Below are 27,357 nucleotides of genomic sequence, written 5' to 3' on the forward strand. Positions count from 1 at the left end.
GCTATCAATTTGTTCTGAAGCAAACAGCTGCTTTCTACTCCGAGCTGAACTGAACTGAACGGAGGCCAGGAAGAATTAATGTGCTGATGAGGGCGCTCAGTGGAGAGTGAGAGGGTGATTTGAGCGTCCACGACAAACAGACCCTGAAGCAGCTACAATTGAGTTTAATAAGTTAATTTTGTAAATATCAATCTCCAACTCCTGTGTTTATGTTTATGTTCCTTCCCAACAATGCTAATGTGAGCCAGGTTTTTTTAACATTTGACTTTTGCCTCTGTTGAACATGAAGCTTTCCAGTGAAAAACATGTCAAAACTGACTCAGAGAGTGTGAAGACAGAGCGCTCAACACTCACCACAGACCACCACTTCCTGTCTGCTTGCACGTCATTTCTGATAAAGATTTTTATCAAGCATCAGTTTTAAATGTGTACACTAAACATAACAAGATGTCAATAGAAGTGACTGTGTCACCTACTGTGATGTTTCCTTTATATTTTATCAACACCTTAAAAGGGAAATGTCATTAAAAACGTACTTGATCACACACGTCAGTATCTAGAGTACCTACACTGCAAAAAAAGAAAAGTTGGGTGAACTCAAAATTTCAAGGCAACAAACTTCGATAAAATTTTAGGTTGGACAATTAAACTAAATATTTTAAGTTTTGTTTTTGAGTTTGCTCAACTCTGAATTTCTCTGGCACGATTGTAACGCTGCTATGAAATGTCAGCTAATGTTGTGACCACAATTTTGAGTTAGCATTGATACGCTAATGGCTACTCTTGTAGCTGTAACAAGCAGCGCTGCTAGCATCAGTTAGCCGCTAGCATCAGTTAGCCGCTAGCATCAGTTTGCCACTAGCATCAGTTAGCCGCTAGCTTTCGCTAATGACCGAATTTCACAACAAAGAAATAAGAGTTAGCAGAACTATTGTCCCTTGTTTTGAACCCCAACTTAAAGATATAAGTAACAACAACTCATAAATTTGTTTCTGAGCAGGCAACTGGCTTCCTTTGTTGTGCTAACTTACATTATTGCCCTAAATACAGTAATTTATATTTCCAAGTTTTACCAAATTAAATCACTGTTGTAGGCCAAAAAATACAAGTTGGCTTTTTTGCAGTGTACAAACCCACAAACTGTGAAATACTACAACTCAACATGAGATTGGAAAAGCCATTCAGAGAGTATCTCACTGCTTGAGTATCTCACTGCATGAGTACATGGAAGATGTGACATTCTAATAGAAAACCTTCTGCCACAAGGCTTTATTAGAAGCATTTGTATAAAGAGTGAAAAAAAAGTCCATGTAGGGAAAGGTAGTCGTGGATAAATAGGTCAAACAGGACTTTCACCCAGGACACCAAGATTCATGTCCCATGAGATACCAGACTTAGGCACTTATCATTTTCACTTTTCAGCCACAGTTTATAGGTTTAGGTACCAAAATGACTTGGTTAAGTTGAGAATGTTCTGCCCAAACGACAGAATAGTTAATTTATCAATACCACCTATAACTACCCACATGAGTTTTGCGGTACAGAGCGGAATGTTCTAAAAATAGCACCATAGCATCAAAAGTAGTCATTATTCATGCATGTACGATTTGCTGTTGTAAAACAAAGGCTGTATTTTAGTTTAATATTAGCTGCAAAATCACTGATCTAGTTTTAGGACAAAAAACGTCCCGGTCAGTCAGAGGACAGTCTAAAACATAAATATGGGTCATATTTTGCTGCCTGTACAAACGAACTATGGGGGAGTGTAGACCAATCTGGTTAAAATAGAACCTTTCATCACATTAACCACGTGCTAGGCTGAGTTCACATGAGATCAGGCGGTGCAGCTATTTGCCGCTGGGTTGTGTGATGGAGGGTGAGGGCGGGGCACTTAAAGAACCTGTTTGTGTAAAGTTGTGCTGTCAGATTTAACTCCCAAATGAAGCAAAAACATGCTTTTTGTTTCAAACAGACAGTGAATACAGACATAACCAGAGACGGTATGAGACAAATATTATGTCTTTTAAACATGTTAGTATGTACACACAGGTAGAAACCCAAAATACAAGAATGAACCTGAAAAGGAGCATAATATATCCCTTAAAATGTGAAATTTGAGGCCCGAATGCTTAGTTTCTAAAGTTAAACCTGCCCAACAGGAGCTTTTTTTTTTATAATCATTGGATCTTGAAGAAGAGGAGGAGGAGGGGGAGAAAGAGAGAGATATTTCAGTCCTCTGAGGTGAAGCACTTGCTCATACCTAAACGCAGTCGACTTTACAGTTTCATTTCTTTGTACCTCCCACTGGTTCAGGTTGTTTTATTGGGCTTTCTACTGCAGAGAGAACAACTCCCCCACAAGTCAGCAGCTTAACTGGCTCACTGACACGGCTAATAGACTCACAATTCATTGTAAATGTTTTAATGGGACACAAAGAGATGTGAACTTTACTTCTGGGCTGTCATTCAGATTTTAATCACCATGCCTGGCCCATATTGCATGGTCAAAGTCTAATGTTAGTGCATACCTGTCCAACTGTTTACCTGCACCTCCAGCACTCCTCCGCCTCTGCAGGAGAAACCTGTCTTTCATGCTGTTTGAGGTGTGGCCCTCTGGTTGGACCTCTCTCCTCTCCCCTCCCCCGCTGCAGCTCCGACCAATCCCCGCAGCAAGAAAAACTCACCTGAAAGGATTTGCATTTAGGGCCGATACTCGCCGCTGATTGGCCAGGTGAAAGCACTCTGCCTCAGGGTGCTCCTACCAATGGCGACAGTGCTGCGTGACTCATAGGGAGAGGACAAGTTGCTTCACTACACTTCTCTTTTTCTGCTTCCAACAGCAGCCATTGCATTGTCTTTTTTTTCTCCTCTCCCTCCTCTCCAGTTTTGTTTTGTCGCTGTGAGAAAGGTGTGAGGCAAACCAGCGGTCCACACCTTCAGGCAGCTTTGCCCCCCTCTGAACGCACCTTGGATTATTCCCCTTTTTTGCCTTTTGTTATTTATTTTTCTCTTGATTTTCATTGGTTACCGTGATCGACACTTGTTCGGTCGCTATTATGGACGTTGTCACCCGAATCCTGAGTCTTTGAGGTTAGTGATGAATAGTTCTCCTCCACCTCCTCAGACTTTACTTATTTTGTTGCTTCTTATAGGTAAAAGAAACAAATTACTTCAAATGTGTTTTACTGAAGTTTAAATCAATGTTACGGTATTAAATGTAATCAAAATCTGTATATTTAGGAGACATGTTTGTAAGTGGACAGGCAGCTGGGTACTTAGGTCACAGTAATGTGTACTTTTGATGATATCGTAGCATTTCTATTGACATATTATGGTTTTCTCAAGTGAGGCTCAACAAGTCGTGCAAGTTCAGTTGATATTTAAGTACATGTTTTCCCCCCATCTAATGTTTTCCAACTCTACTTCTATATCAAATTGCGTTCAAGGAAACTAACAAAACAGTATTCATAGCACTCTGCTTACAGAGGTTTGTCATATTCAGTTTAATGTTTGGTTGTACACATGAAACCTGTTTCGTCAAGCTCAGTTGACACTTTCTTTGGCTTGACAATACATGAGATCAAGTAATAGGTTTGACTTTCTGAGTTTCTCAGTTTAAAAACTAATATTAATGATCTTTTGCTGATGTATTTGGTTGTTGCTTTACTTTTATGAATTGTTGCCTTATATGGTGTGCTGAAGCAAGGGCGGGAACAGCGTTTTGCAAGCCCCTTGACCAAGCCCACATGTGTTTTTCATGGTGTAGTAATCAGTAATTACACATCATGTTGATTTCACTCCAAAATTTAGCACAATTAAAAATGTTTAGTGGTGCATCAGTAGGAGAAAAGCTGCTGTGGTTTCGCTGTTGTTGCTCTCCACAGTCTGCTGTGTGGAGTCAGTCATGCACTGCTTCATGCACCAAAATCTTCAGTTCATCAGAACAGAATGTGACTTATCTTGTAAAGTTGAGGCTCACAAAGTCTTCATTTTAATTCAGGGGGAAGTTTGAACCTACAGTATTCTGCTTCCTCTTTTCAGCCCCTATTAGTCGACCTTCCCTCCACCCCCACATCAGCCCATTCAATTATCCTTCATAATGCTGTTGAGAATCTGTTTCTAAAAGTTGCTCAGTGCAGCAGAGATAAAGCACACTTCCTGTTTCACCAGAAATCTACTCTGCACTTTTTTGGACCACAAAAGACATTGAGCACACATGTCACTGAATAAACATGGCTACAGTGCGAGCAACATTTTGATCTCACACCCACTTTTTTTATTGAATCTGTCTTTGAAAGCTGCTGCAGCACATTGCACAGAGCTCTGCAGCTGTCCCTAAACCAGTGCAGACTTTTATCCAATTTTGGTCAGACTTTTTTTTCGTGTAGTTATATGAAAAAGCTTGTGATTGTTTCATGAGTTCGGCATTCTGAATTGATTTTGTTGATGTAATGTCTGACCTTACTTGCAGCTGGGGCCCGCAGCAGGAGAACAGATCACTTCAGAGACACCAAATAAATAATCTGTACACTTTAAGATCAGTGACTGAACTATTACTACATTTGGATTGACTGGCTGTGCACTTTATTTGTATTTAACACCTGCAACATCACTATAACCCAGTGAGACAACAGCTCTGTTGTGTTCAGCAGCTATGAGTTTGCATTTGACCCATATTACTCTGTGCCCACCCTGATTTGGATTGTAAATGAGGCCTTGGAGGATGAAATCATACACTAGGTGCTGTTTGTGTTTTGTCTTATTCAGAGGACTGATGAAGAGACACAGAGGGGGGCTGGACAGTAGTGTCAGGCAGGCTCGGCTTTCAATACAAAGTCAACAAGTCTTAGCCTGTAATTAGATCATTAGGTTTGGGCAACTCAACGGAGGCATTGCAAGAGAAGGGTATGACAAGAGGAGGAGGCGGGGTGGAGTTTATCACTACAGTCCCAGCATGCCGGGATATGTAAAAGTGCAGGATTTATTCAGCTTCATGTTTCAGACACATGCTTCCTATAGAAAAAACACACAACCAACTTTGTAAGATCAGGTACAAACTGTGGCTTGATTGACTTGAATAAACACAGAACCAGCTTCAGTTTCATGTGGCAAGGTACAGACTGTTCTTCATCACATTTTTTTTTTAATTAACCTTCAATTTACCATGAGAAGATCCCACTGTGATTCAAAATCTCTTTTTCTAAGAGAATCCTGGACAAGATCGCAGCATAATAAGTTTCAAATAACACCAAAAACAAAACAATACTGCAAAAAGTTCAAGGTTGCATATTGTAAAATGTGAGATGTCTTTTTTTGATTATAAAGCAGGTCTAAGTGCTATATAAATATTGTGAAACTATCAACACTCAGCCTGTATTCAGAAACTGTGCCTTTAAATGAGCCATAAAGACTTCTGTAAGGTTATGATGTCAAAATTATACTAAAATATAGGTAGAAAGTTCTGCTACCGTGCTGTTACAGTCATTCCCAGGCTGCAATGATGGTGCAGAAAGTGCAGATGTTGAAGACTCGGAAATACTGACAAATCAGAGCAGACTTTTTCCCAGAAAAGGGGGTTCTTAAAGAGACAGTCGCTTAAATTAAGAATTTCAGACAGAGGGGGAATACATGTATATTTAGACAGACAGCATGGGAAAAAATAATGTTTTTTACATTACAACATCAAACAAAACCCAAAATACAGGTAAGCACGTGAAAATGAGCATAATAATAATATCCAACAAACAACAACAGTCTGAAAACAGGCAGAAAATTGCATTACATGTGATTTAACAGTGTTCAGTAAGATTCCAAGTGCGTTTAGCGGTCAAATCATATCTGATATTCTGCCTTGCTTATAAAATAGTCTAGTTTAAAGTGACTCTACAGCTCACACCAAGATGAGGGTGCAAAGACAGAGTGGGTTTGAGGACACACATAATTTGTCTGCATGACTGAAGGTTATAGCTCCTCGTAGTTTCGGTGTCAGTAGAGAGCACAAGTAATGAGGCTCAAAAGTATTTATTTGTTTGCATAAATATCATATCTGTTGGCAGTAAAAATGCAAATATAATGCAATTGCACAGGCTAATTTGAATATCCGTGGCATAAACAAGCTTTTCTTGCACTGTTTTGTGTGTGAAAACTAAGTGGAGAAATTCAAAAATATATTAGCACTGTTTTAAATGTTTTAATCCAAAAGTAGACTTTTAAGATTTTAATGGCCGTATTTAATGATATGTTTTAAATTGTCACATTATTCTTAGAGGGATGTAGAAACCCAGTGCACTCATTGTGAAACTAGTCGATAGACATGTTTTATTTACCCACAGCCATTATCTTTTAATACACCTGGCTGGAAAGTGTTCGTATGAGAAAGCAGAGTCAGAGCTGCTATCCTGTTTTGATGATGTGTTTGGCTTTTCTCTCTTATAATGCCTCACAATGGATTTGCATCATGTTTCCATGTCAGTTTCTCCATTGCTTCTTTGCCATTTTAATTTCCATCCTTCTCTCTTTTTCTGGAGTGGATGGAGGTTTTAATGGTTGAAGATGTGGGCTTGTGACGGGGAAGTTTGTACTCTGGTGACCAGCCGGAAAAAAACTGGGTGGGGAAAGTTAATGTGTAACACTCTCCTCTGACCTAATGGCTACTGCCAGGGTGCCGCTGAGCAAGGCACATACATACAGGTGCTCCACAGACAGCTACAGTCAGCAGCCCCTGCATGTGTTAATGTGTGGCAGGAAACCCTCCCTTGATAAATATAGTGAAATCGATTGAGCAACTGGCTCCCCGTGTTGCAACTATCTCATTCTCAGAGCGTGCTGGGACTGGCAGCCTGTAGTTCTGAAGAAAATGACGAACCACAGTGATGATCATCACATCCGAGCCCAGAAATAAAGTCCTGCTCTGTCCGGACAGATATCAATCGAGCCCTGAAACTCCTGAGTTTGATGCCTTCTTTTTTCCTCTTCTGACTAATTTCACAACAACTTAAAAGGATGTGATGTAATGCTGGACTTTCCCGAGATTACAAACCCCTTTATGATCCAAAATATCCAATAGTTGGCTTAGGTCTGTAAGAGATTTCAATTTTTTTTAGCCTGAGTAGTTGATTAATGGTGAGATAACAAGACTTCGTATTCACTACATGTCACAAAGTTCCACTTATCACACCTTTTGATAATTGTTGTCAAATATTTACTCTAATTTATCACATTAAACATCCACTAGAGACCTTAAACACATGAGCTCTCACCCCCGACCTGTATGAGACTCATAACACCCATCTGGCAGGAATGGGCGAAGGAAACAGAGGGAAAGTCTGTGTGTGTGTGTGTGTGTGTGTGTGTGTGTGTGTGTGTGTGTGTGTGTGTGTGTGTGTGTGTGTGTGTGTGTGTGTGTGTGTGTGTGTGTGTGTGTGTGTGTGTGTGTGTGTGTGTGTGTGTGTGTGTGTGTGTGTGTGTGTGTGTGTGTGTGTGAGAGATGATATGTGGAATATCAGGTCACACCTTTTGATAACACTCTGATTATGTAACGTACCATGCCGGTCAGGGCACAGATTCTGTGCTCGTAAAAGCAAGAGCCTCCTCTTACATGGCTGCAAATGAGTACACTGACTGCAGAGTAATTATATAAATTAACTCAACTACTGTTACTTAACTTAAACTTTAAGGTATTTCTACCTTACTTGAGTAGTTTCCAAATGATGTTACTAAATGCTTCTACTACATTTCAAAGGGAATGTTGGACTCTGTAGTCCTTTACAGCTTTAATCAAGAGTTTACATACTAAACCAATAATGACGTCATTCTGCTGTCTGACGAGTTCTTAAAGGAACAATATGTAATTTTCTGCTGCTATGGGGAAAAGAAACGTATTATTGAGTTTAATGTGATTCCTTGATTTTCTTCAAATTGAACCATACTTCAACTGAAAAACGAATTTAAAATAAATTTTAAAAATTATAAAATAATTAATGGTATGCACTTTATTAAATAATATAACATATTGAATAAAAATGAATTAGAAGTAAATAAATAAGATTAGTACTAAAATCTACCTCCGAAACCTTCTGAAAACTACTCAATATATATCCAATATGTAAAAATGTTCTGCTACTCGGGGACTCTCGATCAAAACAAGAACAAAAATAGGAGTTTGGTGATGTTGTGTGGGATCATGGGAGTTGTTTTCACCACTATTGCTGCCATTAGTAAACCAGTAATATTTCAGATGTTGACCTTTGTCCCGCCCCTCCTCCACTGTGATAGGGTGGCTGGGTAGTGTGACATCATTTTATCCAAAATTTAACTTTCTTCAACCCTCAGCATCCAGCAAAATATGCAGAACGTCCAGTGCTCAGCCCAGAATACACTGTAAAAAAAGATAAACAATAACTACTCAATAAAATTGAGCCAACACATTGCACGCAATATTATTAATTAAATCTAACTACGTTACAAGTTGAGTTAATAACTTAACAGGAAGTGCCTGTCAATTAAAAACAGACTAATTCTATTGTGTTGGATTCATTCAAAATTCTCTTGATTTAGAATTACATACACATAAAGATTATATTTAATGTGATCAAAATAAGTAGATTCCATCTCAAACATTTTTATATTAAATTTACTTAAACAACTGCCTCAAAATCAAGGACGCATTTATATTTAATACATTTTATCAAATGCATTAAGTAAAATGAAATGACTACAGAATAATTTATTACAGTGTAGACACTAGGTGCATCATTACCCTGCTTGTGTTTAAAAAAAAACCCTGTGACACTCCCATTGCAAATAATTTAATAAATAAATTATTAAATATAATTAATGCCCCAGGAAAGGACAGTTTGGTGGACACAGTCAATCAGTAAGTGCTTGCCATTCATTTCTAAATAAAAACTTATTGGTGTGTAGTCTGAAGCTCAGGTGATGAGGAGGTCAACAGAGGGTAAAAATTACATCTATTAATATTAATTATAAACTAGACAGTCAGCGACATGGGCTGATCCTGTTCAGATTTGTCGACATTACTTACTTACTTATTATTTTCTCTGGTGAACTGCTTTAGCATGGAAATCATGATAGCGTATGTATCTTGATTAAAGGTTATCTGCCTTAATGCGTGTGTGGGTGGAGGCAGGTTTGAGGTAGAAGTTTATTTTGTGCCAGATAAAAGCACCAAGCAGAACCTTATAAAAAAATTCCATTACAGCTTTCTGTTGGCTCTATCTTTGTAATAATGTCGGTTCCACCCTGATTGAGGTAACACGTCAAAAAAAAAAAAGGCTGTGAGATGCATTTTAACATAAAACTGACATCTTCAGTGTAATAAGTGTTAGCTGGTGTCTCCCTCACACTAACTTGTGCTAATTTAAACATCATGTTGGCTTTAATGCAGTATCAGTTGGTACAAAGAGGCATTCTGACCCATGCAGGCACAGAGGGAGAGTGATTTCCCACATGGTTTCAGAGGCTTTGGTCCCAGACACCCAGCTGCAGTGGTGTCTGCGTCTGGAAGCCTCAGCAGCAGGCTGTTATATGGAAAACTGGCCATGCCCATAATGACTCCAGCACGCAAATGATCTGCTGAACTCCACTCCGAGTGGAAAGGCCTTATTCATGGAGAGCAGAGTTAAAGTTCAGTTATTTATTAATTTATTAATGTTTCTTTTTTTCCTTGATACTTTGATTTAAATGTCACCTTTCCCCCGTTTCACCACCTTCTCCGGTGTGTTCATGAAGTGCTCAGTGACCTGAAATGAAAGGTCTGTGACAGAGGCGAAGTTATTTTAGCTTAAATTGAGCCTCAAAGATTCACATTTGCATGAAGGGGGGTTGTTTTTGTGAAAATTGGTCATGACATGTGGCTGGTGTGGTGAACACAACGTGACAAAAATAAAGGCTGAGCCAAATGTTTGAGCCATTAATGACAGAAAACATGCTAGTGCACAAATGAAGAGCTGCGTGGAGATTTGGTGGATAGGAACTCTACAGGGACATTTTCATTCCTTCAGAAATTTGCCCATCAAGCAAATCCTAATTGACACTTAAACTTATTACATTTCTGCTTAATGGCTGACAAGAGTGCTGCTCATTCATTAGTGCTGCTCCATTTACATCAAAACAAACATTTCACTTGAATCTCATGCAATGTTCATTCAGTCGTTGTTTTTTGGGGAGGTGGGGTGAGGGTGGAGTTTGCCAAGAGTTGGATACGATCAATATTTAATTCTCTTTAGGGCTGCTTGATTATGGCAAAAAAATATATATCACAATTATTTTGGTCAGTATTTAGAGCACAATAATTTAACATGATTCTTCGTTAACTTTGGAAATATCGCACATTTATTTAACTAAAAAAAAAATTTCAGTCAGCATCTGAATTTGGATTTAATGATCATTTTCTCTCGAATATCTTGTCCTTTTATAATCATTCGAAGCCAAAGTCCTATGTGAAAATAAAATGTGATTAATCTCTCACCTCTAACTTTCATATTTATCACTTTAATAGAAAGTTACAGGCAGCAGCAACTTTTCACAAAGACTGAAAACAGGGGGGGAACAGCTAGCCCTGATCTGTCCAAAGGTAGAAAATTCCCCCTGCTAGTTCCTCCAAAATTCACTATATAACAGGATATATCTTTGTTTGTTTAATTCAAACACAAACCAAATGCTGCTTCCCCCGTTTCTCGCTGATAAGCTAAGCTAACCGGCTCTATAAAAGTGGTATTGGTCTTCTTTTCTAATTCTCTGCGGGGAAGCGTATTTTGAAAAATATTACACTATTCTTTCATGACTGTTAAGAAGGCTAGTCATTAGTTCAACTCCATTTACATCACATTTTTACAACTCTGTAACTTGGCAATAGTAGATTCTAGTTGTGATAAAATCATCTCCAGTTTCTCAGTGAGTCACAGTTAATTTGCTTGTACAAAAATGCTCAACAGTTTCCACAGTTCATTTTTTGATTCCTCCAGTGAGAGCAGTGCACTACACAGACAGAAATTGTTTGGAAATCAATTCAGCGGTCTGTTTATGCTCGTCGTGCTTTGTCTCAAACATGCGTCCTTGTAAACACACTGGGCCTTTTGCTGAGCTGAGCGAGGCCCACCTTCTCCCTTCTCTCTCGTACTACAGAGTCTATTTTACAATCCCTCTCCCTCTGCTTGTTCCTAAGCAACAGCCACTCCTTGTTTACCTTTGCGTTTTTGCATTGTGATTCTCGTCAGCCCCGGCCCCTCGGGAGACTGATTGTTAGGCCTCTTTATTCAAAGTAGTATAGAAAGCAAAGGTTACTATGTACATAAGTCCTTAATGTATGCATCCTACCGAAAAAAAGTAATAGCTTTTGATGCATTTTTATTAAACTCTTATCTCCTATCTGCTTCCTGCATATAATTAGTACAGATCCATAATATGGTTGAGCAATAGCACCATGTAAATATTTTCTTACATAACCACATCGACACAGTCAGGTACTTTATTGTCCTCATCTCCTGCACCCATGCTGCACCTTCCTCATCACCTGACTATCATAAACCAGTGTATTTCATAAAGCCTTCTCAAATATTGACCAGCGTGTCCTTCTGCTTCCCGCACAGCCCCAAATACTTCTCTAAAGAGGTGAAATGAACCTTTGATTGATGTTAGTAGTCAATGATATGTCTGGGATTCCTAACTTTTAGTGTAGAGTTCAGAGATAGTTAACAGAAAACTGACTGAAGTGCAAGTGGTGATGTAACACCTAAGGCATCCAAACATTCGCCATGACCTCATGAGTTGTAGCTTGTCAGTTCAGTCACATGGCTTAACAGTTTTTGTCCCTGTTTGAAGTATGCACCTGACATCATGAAACGCAGTGACTCAGCACTTCTTCTGTCCTGAGATCCAGGAACAGGGGCGGACATTTACTGGCTTCAAGATTAGAAACACTGGCCAGTGATACCTAATACCACACTGACCTAGTATCCAATTGTGTGAAATCAGATAAGCTTTCTTGAAGGGGCTAAGCCGTCTCAGTGTGAGTGGTCCTATCTGCGAGGCTTTACGGGGATCAGATGAGAAGAGCTGATTTAGTCCTTATTAGCTGCTAAACTGAAGCTTGATCTGCGGGAATCTTAAAAACGGCTCTGCTAAAGCTGCATATTAGCATCTTTCATAGTGTTTTAACCTTTCCCACCGAGGACACATTATTATACTGTGAGCTGATAGAATTTAAAGTGGATTTAAAGGAATAATTCAAACATTTTTGAAGATGTAAGATGAAAAGATTGATGCCACCCTTGAAGCTACATTCAGCCAGCAGTAGGTTAGCTTAGCTTACAAGACTGGAATCAGGGGAAACAGCTACTCAATCTGTCTACCAAATGTGAAATCGACAGGTAACAATTTATCAGGAGGGTTTGGAAGTTTTGCTGTATCACATCCTCTGAAAGATATTCATACAAATGGAAGAAATTCAGAACAACTATTTTATTTTGCTGAACAAACAGGCAGGATATATAAAGACTGACCTCATCATAGCATAAAGATTTATAAAAATTATTTATTGAAAAGTAGCTACTTTTGTTCATAAAATAAGTAAGTCAATAGACTTGCATGCATAATGACAATATTTTTAAAAATGAGAGGTCTTTATGAGTGGGTTCACACCATGCACACCTGACCCCCTGAGTTGAATCTCCTGGGCAGACCTACCCATTGATAGATGTAAAAATATTTTCAGTTCTAAGGAACAATGGCGGAACAAATTAGACTGCGGCGGCCGCCTGTCTGCCGCATAACATTTTAATTACGGCGTGCTGCTGCCAACTTGAAATCAAATAATAATCCATTTGCTATAGACCTCTTCTCGGATAAAATAAAATTCAATAAAAACTCTTTGAAAAAAAACCCTTAAGAATAACCTTAACCTATTCTGACCGATTCGATTTTACTTATTATGCTTTTTTGTAGCAGTGAAGCATTCAACTTAGAGGGAAATATTCTCACTGGTTATTATGACCAGAGAGATTCAAATATTTGGACAACTGTCTGCTGGTAGCAAGCTGGTAGGATTTTGTTACCTTTAGACACGCTAGCTGCGGACCACTGTTTCCAGTCTTCAAGCTAAGCTACGCTAACTGGCTGCTTGCTCATTAGCTGCACAGCTGTGAAAGTGCAGAAGATTTTCTCTTCTAACTCGTGTCAAGTAGCAAATCATTGGGTAACGCTTTATATTAAGGTCCTTGTAATAACCATTAATTAATAAGTAATAAGGCCCTTGTAAGTCCTTACAAGATGCTTATTAACATTATTGTGTGTTTATAAGCTTATATAAGTGTTAATAATGGCATTACAAACACCCATGACCCACCCATTCTGTCTTTGCCATGCCTTTATTAATCTTATTTTGTTTGCTTATTGATATTAAAATATACTTTATTGCTCATCTATTATAAGTTAACTATAAGTTAACTATGCTTTTTGCAACTACTCGATCTAAAGCGAGAACAATGCCTTATTACTTGTTAATTAATGGTTATTAAGGACCTTATTATAAAGCGTTACCAATTATTGTAATGTAATCCCCCAGAACATTCAATTAGACCTTAGGGTTAGACGAGCTTGACCCCAAAATGTATGACAGGACAGAGAAAAATGGGATTATTTCATGTGTTTGGTTTCACTCCGTCTCTGGGCGTACTGCTGCATGCCTGACTATGGGTGGACACATCAGCCTGCTTGTGTCCAGACCTGTTTGGTATGCAGCCTCCTCTGCAGCAGCCGGGTCCCCTGCGCCCAGCCTTGACTCACACTTGGAGCCCTGAGATTTCAGTGCTCCATCTGAACACGTACCTTGCAGCACACTGCAAGGCTGGTGTGGAAAGTATCTTGGCAAAGTTTGTACAGCGTGTAAGCTCCAACTGGAATTTCTCCCTTCAAGAAAATTAGCTGTTGTGGGAAGTTACATAATCTGATGGCTGTTATCAGGGTTGAAATTGGCGCTGTGATTTAAAGCTAATGAAAGAAACAGGAATGTCACCCGTGTTTTTTTCAGGCTTGGTTTACGAGTATGTTGCTGCTGGTATTTTCTGGTATGATGTCCTCTTTTGCTCTTGCTGCTGCCAGTATACCTGTGCTGTGACATGTTAGCATTGGTATGAATGTAAACACAGCAGGGATGGGCGTGTGAAAAAGCGAGTGCATTATGCAGCACAGTAGCACTTTTAAAAAAACACTTCAGGATTTGAATTCAGCTTTGTTTATTATGTTTTTATACGAGAGTTTTTGTATAAAAATCTGTCTTATTCCATCTTTTTTAGTTTACAGAGAGTTTATTCAAATGCCTGTGGGAGGCTTGCTTACTGTGTAAAAAGGAGAGAATTTAGCTTTTCCAGTCTAGTCATGCAACAAATTGCTCCCACACAGCAGCCAAAATAACAGCAGAGTCAGGATGAAGCATTTCAAATATGTCTGCAAGAAAGGAATCAGCAAGGCAGAGTGAGGCAACGGACACACGCACAGACTTGCATGTCTTTTATCCTCACCTTTTCTGTGTTTTACTTTTGAATCATTGTGATTTTGAAATTAGGTGATTGAGCCGAGAAACAAGACAATCTATAGGGAGCAATAATAGCTGCTTTGACCCAGCAGGCCTTTATTGTTTTCACATATAATACCAGATCTACAGAGCTTTACAAGTTTCTTCTATGTTCTTGAGCCAGATACATTGGGTGGTGTATGATTTCGTTGAAGCATTAAGTAGAGACTTAATTTCCAGACAAAATCAGCTGAAACACTTGGTGACCACTACAAGAACACCTGAACACTGAAAAGAAGTGTCCATTCATAATTAGGTTCTTATGTGATATAATATACAAATTAAATTTATAAGAAACAATGGCCACTACATGTACACATGTATCAGCTCTGAATGCAGCCTGTTTAGACCAAAATTTGGGAAATAGTAAAGAGTACTCGTCTGAAATATAGAAGACAAACCTGCAAACTCAATACGTAGCATTGCTTGGTGTAGTGTTGTCATCTTATTTTGGGATTTTTAGTGAGATTGTTGTCAGTTTGCGTAGGCCAATGAATAGCAAAGGTGGGACCATGTAATTGTTTTTCAAGTCACAAGTAAGTCTCAAGGCTTTGTACTCAAGTCTCATGTTAAGACAGTAAAGTCACAAGTCCTAAACTTTGAGTTTCGAGTCCGAGATGAGTCATAATTTTTCACCAAATGTAATGCCATTTAACAACAGAGTAATCATTTATTTATTCACAAAATCATAATAATTTTTAATATGTTTGTTTATTTGTTAAAACAAGTGCAACTGAACTTAATCAGACATAAAAAAGGACTGTTGGCAGTGTACTTTCTGGAATATAGCAAGGCTTGACGAAACAACTATTTTCAGGTCAAGGGCCCCATGGATGCGGAAGAAGATCCAGGTATTTTTATGCACGAAAGTCAAACTAGTTTTGGGTCCATACACCACTGAGAGAGTTTCATAGGAATGAACAGGCCTCCAGCTCCAACACAAAAGCCAAGTTGTCCACTCAGTTTATCAAGTTGAGTCTGAAGTCATCAACTTTGTGACAAGTTCAAGTCATGTGCCTGGAGTCCACAGCTCTGGTGAATAGCATTCAGAATCACTTTATTAGTCCCTTGAAGGGAGATTTGTTTTGCAGCAGGACACACAAGATAAGGTACACAACAATACAAGACAAGGTACACAACATTGGTTTCTTATAGGCAGTTCCACTCAGGATCCAGTCCTGGTTGGCAAAATACCCCGATCTGCCACGCTCCATTGCAAACAAATCTCTCCTAAAACCTTTAATCTCTCCTTGTTCTTTTTTAGTAGCAAAGAGTAAAATAAAAACCATGTTCGTGTCAGGATTTATATCTACCCTGGCTGTTGCTTTTACCGGTCAAATTGTACATCATTGGTTGTAGATTATGTCGGCTGGCAGATCCGACTTTAAGACGATGTTGCCTTGAGTGATAATTTTGAAAACATGGCACTTTTCGATACACTTTGTCTTCCTAACAACGTCCAGATGGTCTCTAATAAAACCGTACAGCCTTGTGGACATCACAGCAGCACACACAGCGCATCAAAACTGTGGTGATGGGGGTGCAGATGTCTTTTTCTAAAAACTTTGCTGCAATTTCCTGTCCTGTTTTCACAACTTCAATGGTTCTTCCTATCTGTGACATGTGGCCTGTTGCCACATAATAGAAATAGGCCGCTGGGGGTGACAAATGTGCTGCATCTGTTAAGCTAAAACTTGCTTCTCTCTGTGGTAACGGCTAGTTTTGGATTCATATGGTAAGACAGCAGCAATGTATATAAAGAAGATGAACATTAATGCAGTTTTGATGGATTTCTATGGGTACATTTCCAGGCTTATTGTTCTTTGCTCATATTTACTAAGTGCAGAAGTTAATTTAGCAGATGGAGTTTTTATACATTGCTAATGAATGGCTTGTACACATGCTTTAAGGTTATAAGGTTCAGGTTATAGTCAGGGGATCATAAAATGGTTTTCAGGGCTCTCTACCTGCACACACCACAGTGTGTGTGCTGATATATATACTGCTCAGTTTTCTGACCTACATGTAAAAACTGCCTGACAGGAACTTTGTAGATTGTTCTGAGAGTTTCTGTAAAACCGACTTATGGGGCCCAGTGAGGGATCTTTTTGTTCGTGTGTGTGTGTGTGTGTGTGTGTGTGGATGGGTGGGGGGTTAGTAATGCTGTCTGTGTTTGCACGCCTTGTGTCAGCATTGTGGGGAAGAGGTGTCTGCAAATGGCAGGTGTGGCTTTGAGAGCCCTATTGTGATCCTTTTAATTCACCATTACTGTCATTAAGCAACCTGAGTGTTAAAGGCTTGAAACAATGTGACGTGTGAGAACATCTAATGGTGTCTCATTTGCAGATCATATTTTAAAAATAGATTTTCATCCAGCTGTTGTAATACCATATATATTGGGTCCAAATCAAAGCAAAATGATTGCATGCAAAACATGTTTTCCGGCTAAAACACTAAAAAATTCTGCCTCAAGGTACCAGACATTGTTATGTAAGAACAGTCCAAAAGAAAGAAAATAATTTCAATGTCTTACATCACTCATGCAGACACTTGTAGTTATTATATTGTTCATTCTACCTGTGTCACAAGCCTCACATCTATGAAAGTAGTAGCATGTTGTGCGAGAAGGAAGGAGGGGGAGTTGAAAACTTTCCGCTCTTACACAGAGGAAGAAATTTTCTTCTGAGTGTGGTTTAACAGACAGGAAGCAGCAGAAACCCACTGCTCAGTGATGCTGTTCCTGTGAGTGCAAGATTCACAGGTCAGTTTGGAGGTGTTTTTTTTTTTCTACCCAGTTTTAAAATATGTCACTGCTATTCCTGGCTCTCTTTATTTCTCTTGTAAGTCCTGAAACAAGAAAACAAGAAAGTCCAGTATGCTGTTAGCAGCGATTTACCCTCTGAACCCTGAACAGTTTCAGGGCGTTTTCTGCTCCCGTCACATTACTCGTTTCTCATGCACTATATATAAGTCCTGCACCTCCATGGAAACAGCCCCATCATGGGTGGAAGTGAAAGACATTTGTAATCCTGTAAGTCATAAAACAAGAACGCATTTGAATTTGGGCTCCACGTTCTCTACTTATTGAAATATTTACATTTGTACAACCTCTATTTACAACCTGTCCACTCCTCTCTGTTCTGTGTCAACAGCCTGCAGATCAGTCCAGTTTTCACAGACTTTTTGTTTGGTAACTCTTGGTCTCAGCTAAGCCATTCTTCACTTCCTAGTTGTGCTGCGAATCGCAGGATTTAATGCATTTTTTTTTTACATGATCTGAATGGTGCAAAATATGGAATGGAACCTGTAGAATAAAGTGATTTCAATGAAATGTCACTACTTTAAGATTAGATTTGGTTATTTTTCCTGGCTGAAGCGTTGATTTGCTCAAGGACCATCAAAAATGTGAAAATCCAAAGATAATTTCTGTTTTTATAGTTTCTAGCTATGAAAAATGATGCAATTTTGGCAGTTTTTTTGCTTGAAAAACAAAAACACAAAATCATTGTCTTTTAAACTTGGGAACAGCTTGGGATAAATAATATATATATATATATATATATATATATATATATATATATATATATATATATATATATATATATATATATATATATATATATATATAGCACAGAGAACAGCCTGTAACGTTACAACAGGAAACATGGCTCTTACATATTTGAATAAAAATAAAGTGAAATCAGGTCTTTGGAGACGATCTGATCTTTTGCCACCAGGGACATTACTGAGCTTTCATCTCAGTTCGACCATATTATCCCATTGAAGCTAATGTCTTATCTTCCCAAAAAAAATCCCAAACGTGATAACTAATAGCATGTTGGTTGGCACAAACAAGCGTTGTCACAGGAAGGCATGGGTCCCTCTCCAAGAGCCTGGAGTCTGAGTGGAAAAGTACAAGGTTCGCAGGAGATGAGATTAAATTCCATTCTCCTTCTGAAAGCCTCTGCTCCAAGTGACGTTTTTCTTACAGTCTTCATTTGGCCCTGGCACGGCAGAGCCAAGTGCCTCCTACTTTTAAGACGGACACAGTGAGTGCTGGCTGGGATGCAGTGCCCTCTCGTTTGTGTTTCTGATGCATTGTGTGTTGCAGCTGCGTGCTGTTTGCTGGTGTCTGTGCCTGCCTGTGTGCCCGTCTCTGCCATTTTATCGCCATGCGCATAGCGTGGCCTCAGGATTGCAGTGAAAGCACTCCTTTATTCAGCTCAATATAGCGGAGTTTGAAACATGGTGAGACATGCTGTATTGTGCAACGCTTGGTGCTGAGTAAACTGTAGAATGCACAGAAAATACTGTATACAAAACACTTTTCATGGTGCTGACACAGAGCTGCAGCAGGGCTGTCTGCCATTCATGCAACTCATTAATTACTGTCTACTTACTCTGTTGAATTAGTAAACATTTCTCCAACACTTTGACCTTCAGCTGCTATGATGCGAACAACACTTTCCTGTTTTTCATTATCTCGAAGCGTAGATTAATAAACAGTACATATGTTGGCACTATTCTCTCTCATTGAACCGAGCCATGTTTTTAATTCACTGGAGTTGTGTTTGAGCGGTTTTCCTTGGCACCAAAAGTGTTATTGTTACAAGCTGGTGCGTAGTTTAATGACATCTGTACCAAAACAGGCCCAAAAGGGAACTGCTGTCCAGAAATGATGACCGGGATCCTCTGATGCCCATATGTGCTATCACAGGGCTCCAGGAATGAGCTCCAGCCTCATATCACTGAGTCATTTCCTTTACAGGAACCCAGAGGATCCTGCAAAAACAGCATGTCTGTGCTGACAACCATTCAATAACATGGTAGTGGGTAGCCCACGCATTTTCTGCCATCTTGCACACTGGTGTTTCTCTGCATAGCTGGGTTGAGAAAACTAAACCGCTGCATTTAAGGTGTTCTGTTTCTGTGCTGAAATGTGTCTTTCACCACTGCGTGAAAGGCAAAAATCACTGCTCCTGTCAGCTTTGACATCTCTCATACACCTGTGTGGGGAAAAAAAAATTCAATAACAGGAGTGCCACCTGATCTCTGACATCTTTAAGCCTTGTGACCGCCGTATCGCAGCCGCCCCGGCTCCCTGCTGTACAGTCATGTCACCTGAACAAATCTGCATATTTGTAACCTGAGCTGAAAATGGCTGATAAGTAAAGTTTGCCCTGGTCCTTTTCTCGCATCTCACAATGTTTGCACTCACCACATGCAGGGTGAGTCATTGCATAGTCATTCAATTGGCTTAAATTACCTCCTTTCATGGTCAACAATGAGCTCAGCTGAAGAGACTAAAGCGGGGGAAGTAGGGCCTTCTGGGAATGCTCCATTTGTTCATGAATCCTGACTCTAATTGGTTGTTATTGCGACTGGCAGTCACCATGCTGTAGGGGTGGAGTAGGCCAGTGTTTGCTTCATACTCCTCCTCAGTCTGCTGCACACCAGGCTGCCATATATAACAGACAGTTGTAATCGCCGGAGGAGGGCAGATTGATAAAGAGATCACATCACCATGGTCACAGAGAAGGGCCATGATGGAGCCACACTATCAGCTATCCATATTAGTGATTATCTTCAGGGCCACTGACACTGATTGGCCTTCGTTTATTTGAGAAATGAATAATTAGATTAAATAATTATGTTGCTGTACTTAAGTTGGCTGAATGTCTTTCGTCAGGGAGATGACGACCAACTGCTGTTTTTAATTAAAAGTGAAAAATCTCCAATGATTATCCTTGCACTGAACAAACTGTCAAGACATTTTTGATTGCTGCACTTCTTAAAACTGTCAGTGTTTTTATATTATTAAATGGTCTAATGACAACGTGTAATGTGGAGCAAACCAATATTGGACTTTAGAGGGGAAAAATTCACAGATAATAAATATGGTGGCTGACAAAGTGATTTTTGATCTGGAAGAAAAAGAAAAAACCTTTTAATGTGGATTGTGCACTGATTTTGCAACCATATGACAATACAAATGTACTCAGAAGGCTAGTTTCTTAAACAAATAACTTATTTTTAGAATATTTAACATTATTATACATCAAACAGATGATGGACACAGTTAGTAACTAGCTGGAGAACATAGAACATAGTGGTGTATTAAGCAGCTTAAAATAATCCCAAAAAACGTCAAAAAAAGTTTCACCCAAGGAGTTGGTGGAGACCAAAACAAAGCCAAAATGGGAGTAAATTAAATAAAGACAAATCAAAAACACACCTTTGACTGAGACAGCAGACGCAAAGATGTGACAATACGTCAATATTGTGTTCACAGCTTCTTCAGCTGCTCTCAAGTGGCCAAAAATCAATTAATGATGCTTTGAAATAGTTGCCATGGTCGTATAGACTCTAGAGTAAGCCCTCATTAAGCAGCAATAACAATTACAATCGCAGAGAAGTGGAGGGACGACATGCATCACACGTGTTTAGCTGGATTCAAACCCAGGACACCACTGTTAACACATCCCAGTCGTACATCTCTGTGTCACCAGCAGGATGCCCCGCCTGTTAACCACACTAAAATACTCGAGTCTGTCAGAAGAAGGCCCCACCCATAATGAGTCATGGGCAGTCTATTTGCTCTGTGGACGATTATGCTTTGACTAACCTCCCAGTAAAATCCCTCCCTGCGCTGTTCTCCTCCTCTTCTCCTCTTCATGACGTAGTAAGTTCACTTACAACCCTGCCCCTGTGCTGGGACAAGGCAGCTGTTGTCATGTTCTCGGGGATAATGTGCAGGCTGAGACTGACTAATGGCTGGCTCCCTTGTATCCCTGTCTGCTGTTAGCACGATGCCAACTGGGCCATTCAGATCAATGAAGCACTGACAGGAGGGATATAGAAAATACACACATGCAAACACTGACACAGTCGGATACATGTTGGTGTGAATAAAACAGACAGCACACACACAGACACACAATTAGACACACAAATACAGAAGATGGGAAATGAGAATCTAATATTTACTGTTCGATTTGATTCTGGCTGATCTCCTGCCGTCTGTTTCCCTTCATCTCATAACTAGTTAATGACTTGATGCTGATGATTTGTTCATCATTTAACACAACTCCTGCCTGCAGGCTCATGAGCTGAAATTTTCACACTAACAGCTCCATAAAACTAACACAAACTGTGAGGAAAACAAAAGTAGAGCCTAACCGACTGATTTTGGATGGAAAACTCCCACAAATCAGCGATATGGAGGCTGATATAGTGAATTTTTGAGCTGGAATTACCATTTCCCTGTTTATTTTGTGCAGATTTTGCTATTAAAAAAAGACTATAAAAGGTACTCACAAGACTGTTTTCTTAAACAAATAAAATGAAATATATTTTTTAATTATTTTACATTATTATTAACCCAGATTCTGAAAAAAATGGCTGTGAAAAACTTAATTAAAATAGAATGCACTGATTTGCAAATTCTTTATGACCTACATTTAATTGAATACAGTTAAAATTCAAGATATCTGATGCTCAAACTGGAAAACTTTTCTTTTTGTAAATATATCAACTCACTCTGAATTTAATGCATTCTCTTTTTATGTTTAACACATTGTCACAACTTTTTTAAAATCAGGGTTGTAAATTACACAAACAATGTATCACATTGCCAACCAATTCTAGAGATGAAAACTGAAAAAAAAAACAAAAAAAACAACAACATAATATTAATAAAATAAAATGTATAAAATTTGGGCTCCACATGCTATACATAATGCAATTAAATAAACACATTTTTAAAAAGGCATTTACATTTTTTTTAAAAAGCATTGCATCTAACTTGTTCTGACCATATTTCCTGAAGAAATGAAAGTCACAACTTTGATATATGTTATGGAGATGCAAACAAAAAGGCAAATGGTTATTTGTTTTTATTTATTATTGATTTAGTCTTATTTTGTTACTTAAAAACAAATCTGAATTTTTTTTCATTGTTAAACAGCACTATTAATGTCGCAGTTTTGATAAATGTTGTGGAGATGCAAAGAAAAAGGCAAATTTGTGTTTCGGTAAGCAGAAAATGTGTCTATTTTTTATTTTATTTAAAAATAAGAAATATCATAAACATAAATACCATAAACCCCCCAATGTATTGTATATGTCACATCACAGATCTTTGACATTTAGGGGTAGAATTTTTTTTAAAACATCATAAATGTGTTCTATGTGTTCCACTTGGTCTGTGATATATCCCCATTAATTTTCCTTTAAGGATTTTTGGGTCTGGGTTCTTATGGGTTAAAGGCAGTAACTTTATTCAAAATACAATACATTTAAGCTATAACTGGAATACAATGGAATACAGTTACTCATATTTTATATTTAACGTAATCCTGTAACTTGTATTCGGTTGCTTCAGATCCATGTTGACACCTAAGATGCTCTGTTACAGTGAGCGCCTCGTGTTTTAGCCTCTTGCCTCTTCAGGCTGATTTCAGACTGGTCCCATATGATACAGACCGCTGACCTCATCCCATATGGGGTGTCCTGGTCTTCAGAGGCCAGACGAGGGCATGTGCTGTAAATGTGTGTGTGGTCCGTGTAAGATGATAAATGGAGAGTCTCTTAGCAGGCAGACACATGTCCACAGACATTTTTTTCTTTAGTTTCTTTGTTGCATGATTTACACATCTTCCTCCATTTGGAAGCCTTGTGCGATACATCCCCTCTTTTCTGCTCGCGTCTGGTAATAGCCTGTCACGCTCTCCCGGCGCAAACACGCCAAGAAGACCAGGCCACTGAAGAGCTCCAGACAGATGGCAGCAGCGTCCAGCTTTGGCAGAGGTGGGCATGGACACTGCCCAGCAGAGACAACAAGAGGGACCGACTGGACTGAAACACAAGCCTTCAAAGAGATTTAGTTTCCCCGTCTCTCTCTTCTATCTCCCACAGCGATGCTTTCCAGACCATGGCCACATGTTACTATTCTGTCTGGGTGCTTAGCAGGAAGATAAACTAAATCGTAAAATGTGTTTGGCCCCTTCGCCCCACAAGCTGCACAGAAAGTAACTCCTCCTCTATCACCTCCTCTGCTGTTACCCCCCCCCCCCCACCCCCCCTCCTCCTTCAATACTTCAAAATACAATCGGGCCTGGTATGCAACTTCGTCAGTCACACAGGCATTTCAAAGCAAATGAGCTCCACCCTGCAGCAGTGGAAAAAGCAGGGATAGTGTGTGTGTGTGTGTGTGTGTGTGTTGAGGGGATGCACTAAACACTGCCATCTCTTACTTCTCTGCTGCTGCCAGCTCTTTGGTCTCTGCTGGGAAAGGGGAGGGTGCTATGGGGGGGTTTGTTGCCCTGGGGTGCATTTAATCTTCAGCCCCTCCCGTCCTCTAGCCCCCAAACCTGCTTTTGAGTATTGGGTTGTTGGGACACACCTCAACATACACACACACACACACACTAACAAGCAATGTGACCACCCGCTTCCCTCCCCCGCTGCCTGAGATCACAGTAACTCCCCGAGGGTCAGCACAGAGGGGCTTCCAGAGCATCATCACAAGAGTGATCTCTCGCCTTTATGCGTGTGTGTGTGTTTCTATGTGGAGGGAGGGTCCACTCAGGCCCTCTCATGTGATCGTAACATCAGCCCCCTGAGTCTTATGATCAAGGGCACCCCCCTTGCTAAAGGGTGTCTTCACTTCAGGGTCGGACACGGCTCTGAAAAGAGGAGAGGCGTTAGTGATGAAATCAACATGAGACGTGCCTTGGTGATGTTAGGGGTGTCATGATTCCATTACACTTTAGACTATGTGACTTTTGAAGCAACAATTAGAAACATTTGATGGTTCCAGGTTCTCAAATGTGAGAATTTGCTGCTTTTCTTGATCTTTAATGATAGTAAATTGAATATTTTCGGGGTATCTGGACAAACAAGCTGTTTCAAGATGTCAGCTTGTGCTCCAGAATATTGTAATCATCCTTTTTTCATTGTTTTGTGGTGTTTTGTCGACCATATGATTAAATAAAATAATTGATAGTTGTTTTTTCCGCTGTAGCTGCATCCATAATACATTTTAAGCTTCAGAGTTGGGAATGAAAGGACGAATAAGGACAAAGTTTGAAATATTGTGGTATCACATTTCTGATATTTGGATTAGGATCAAGATTTCCTCCCAGAAAAAATGTTTGGGACGATGGCAAGTATCTTATGACAGGGGCCAGGGGGCGGCGCAGACTCATGGCTGCATTAGTGGATCCCATGAGAATTGCAGGAATAAAATTACATTTTCATTTAACCTAAAACCTGTTGCAAGCTATTTTCTTGGGTGAGCACAAATTACTTTTTTGTTTGCTTCGCTCCCTTTGTGAGTTTATCAGGTAGGAATGAAACAGTGATCTAATTTCTCTGCAGAGACTTGTGGCTTTGGCTCAAAACTAAACATAGTCCAGATTTGTCCTGTGTGTAGCGTGTGTAGCTATGTTATTATTAAAATTATGAGTTTTTAGGCCTAAAAATATGCTCTGTGTTTCTATCCTGCACTCCTGCACCACTGTCCCGGCTCCTCCCTGCCTCTCAGTTAAATTAAACTGATCTAATATGTCTCCTGACCTTAGCCCCTATCTCTTCTCTCTCTCTGCCAGGTGTAGATGCTCCAGGCGCAGCGGGACCCAGCCTCCGTGTCAGAGAGAGACGAGGCTGCTCCCACCTGGGCCACAGCACTCCTCTGAAACTCGGCTCGTGGCCTCTCTCTCCAACCGCCCAGATTGGAGAACAGGAGGACGACGACAGGGAAGCCATTTTGTGAGGTGAAGCTGAGTGTCAGGAGCCAGGAGGAGTCGTAGCCGGGATATTTTAGGCTGCTCTCTGCACTCTGAACCCAACATGACCACTGCAGTGCAGCCCAGTGAACTGGTGTTCGAATTCGCCAGCAACGGGATGGACGAAATCACTCAGGTATGTATCACTGGGGACATTTAAAACTTTTCAAAAATCAAATTGTTTGTTGCTTTGAGGATTTTGTAGATGACATTTTATTAGTCATCAAAAGACATTTGGACCATCCATCTTTTAAAACCAGATCTTGTTGATAAATGTTAGATATTTCATAGCAAGGCAAACAAAACTTGTGTAAACAGCATGGGGCAGGATTAGCTGTGGCTCAGAGCCTGTGATCTTTAACTGTGACAACATGTAGGGGAGAGACAGGCTGAGGGGAGGATGGAGCAGAGAGGAGGTCTGGGAAGAGGAGTGTGGGCTGCTGAGAGCACAGAAATGGAAAGATTGAAAAACCTGCAGCGAGGTTAGGGTGCGTGGGAGGGGAAGGGTGGGGCTTGGCCATGAATGTGCTTGTGGCACAAAGGTGACTTGTGTGTGTGCAAACGATGTGAACCTGTGCCTGTGTGTCTTTTCATTGGCTGGTCAGGTCTGCAGTTATCTCATCCCCACAACCGTGTCTGAATCCTGTGGAGCAGGATTGATTGTAAGTGTGGATGTATGAGTGTTTACTGGTATCTGCATGTGTGTATCTAGAGTGACAAGTTGTCACTGGATCCCTGAATAGCACCGCTGCAGGTCTAACCTGACGGACCAGTTACAAGGCTGTTTGGAAGGGATGGGATAATGCCACTAAAAGGTCTTGCATTGTTCCTGCGCTACAGTTTTGTTCCTTGCTGCACCCACTAAGCCTGGTATGTCAGCAGCATGCCCCTATTTACCTTCCAAGTCCTGGAATTACACCTTACTGCAGTGGCCATTTTGTGTCTGCTTTCTGCTGTCTGCTTTATTTAAAAAGGCACAATGCAAATTAATAAATACTTATGCTTTAAAAAAAAAGCAGAATTATCCAAGAGGCTATTTTTAATCTGTAGTCCCAGGCCAGGATTTTACGAAAGCCTACCTTAAATACAACACAGCAATGACTACAGGGGACATAGCGTTTATTTTAGCCACAATAAAGCTGTTGGAGCTGAGTGAAATCATAGTGTGTTCTGTAATGATTAGCCACGCTATATTGGGTTTTAAGTCAATAAGTAGCTCCCTAAGGTGTATCATGTAATGACTGCAGGATGATACTTAGCTTTCTGAATTGGTAGCCAAAAAAACCTGCTCTCTTAACCTCTTAATCCAGAGGGTCCTGCCAGCGGTGGGCTAGCCATTGTGTAATTATGAAAAATCACTATTTCATGCTCATCAATTTATAGAAGAAATTTATTTTATACTGTTTTTAAAAAATGAGGTCTTCCTTTAGAATCTATAAACTAATTGTATGTTGTCTGTCCAAGCTGTTTTACTATAAAGTGTTTTAACAGTGAAGTCATAGAAATATAAACTGCGTTAATATACGTTTTGATCAAAAGATTCAGGATCATTTTGGTATTACTTTTGAAATTTAGTTTTTTATAGGATAAAAAGGTAAAAATATATTCCTTCATTGCATCTGTATTAACTCTGGAATGGTAATAGAAATAGTTTAACCTACAATGGATTCATATGTCTTAGCTTTGTACCTATTAAAGCATATTAGATACATGCATACAAGCTACTCGGTTGAGGAGCTATTCCTCTATATTTTCAGACGAATCAGGCAAGTGAGAAATAGCTTAATTAAAAATAAAAGTGCAGGTTTCTAAATTTCCAAGCTACAGAATTAAAGGCATTTAAGTAAACAACCTGACCTCTCATGGTACGGGCTGCTGCACTATCAAATATTGTGATAATGAGGATATTGAAAGTGTACAGACAGTTGGAGTCATTGTGGCTGGGCAGGTAAAGCAGAAGAGAGTGGGGTGTGGAGGGAAC

At 39.7% G+C, this 27,357-nt stretch overlaps 1 protein-coding gene across 3 annotated transcripts in view; it reads left to right on the top strand.

Annotated features, from left to right (window-relative positions):
• elf1 (E74-like ETS transcription factor 1) overlaps window positions 1-27,357 on the top strand; it is a 52,506-nt gene that overhangs the window by 11,416 nt on the left and 13,733 nt on the right. Inside the window, exons 1-3 of one of the 3 annotated variants that reach the window (XM_059346635.1) lie at window positions 2,799-3,089; window positions 25,200-25,512; window positions 25,982-26,038. In XM_059346635.1, coding sequence (XP_059202618.1) covers window positions 25,441-25,512; window positions 25,982-26,038 — 129 coding nt within the window. In that variant the 5' untranslated portion in view covers window positions 2,799-3,089; window positions 25,200-25,440. Of the gene's footprint in view, window positions 1-2,798; window positions 3,090-25,199; window positions 25,513-25,981; window positions 26,039-27,357 lie in introns of those variants that run through there. The other 2 variants (XM_059346636.1, XM_059346637.1) reach the window with 2 other exon arrangements.

Source organism: Centropristis striata, chromosome 12 (genome assembly GCF_030273125.1).
Source record: "Centropristis striata isolate RG_2023a ecotype Rhode Island chromosome 12, C.striata_1.0, whole genome shotgun sequence".
In the NCBI taxonomy this organism is placed as follows: Eukaryota; Metazoa; Chordata; class Actinopteri; order Perciformes; family Serranidae; genus Centropristis; species Centropristis striata.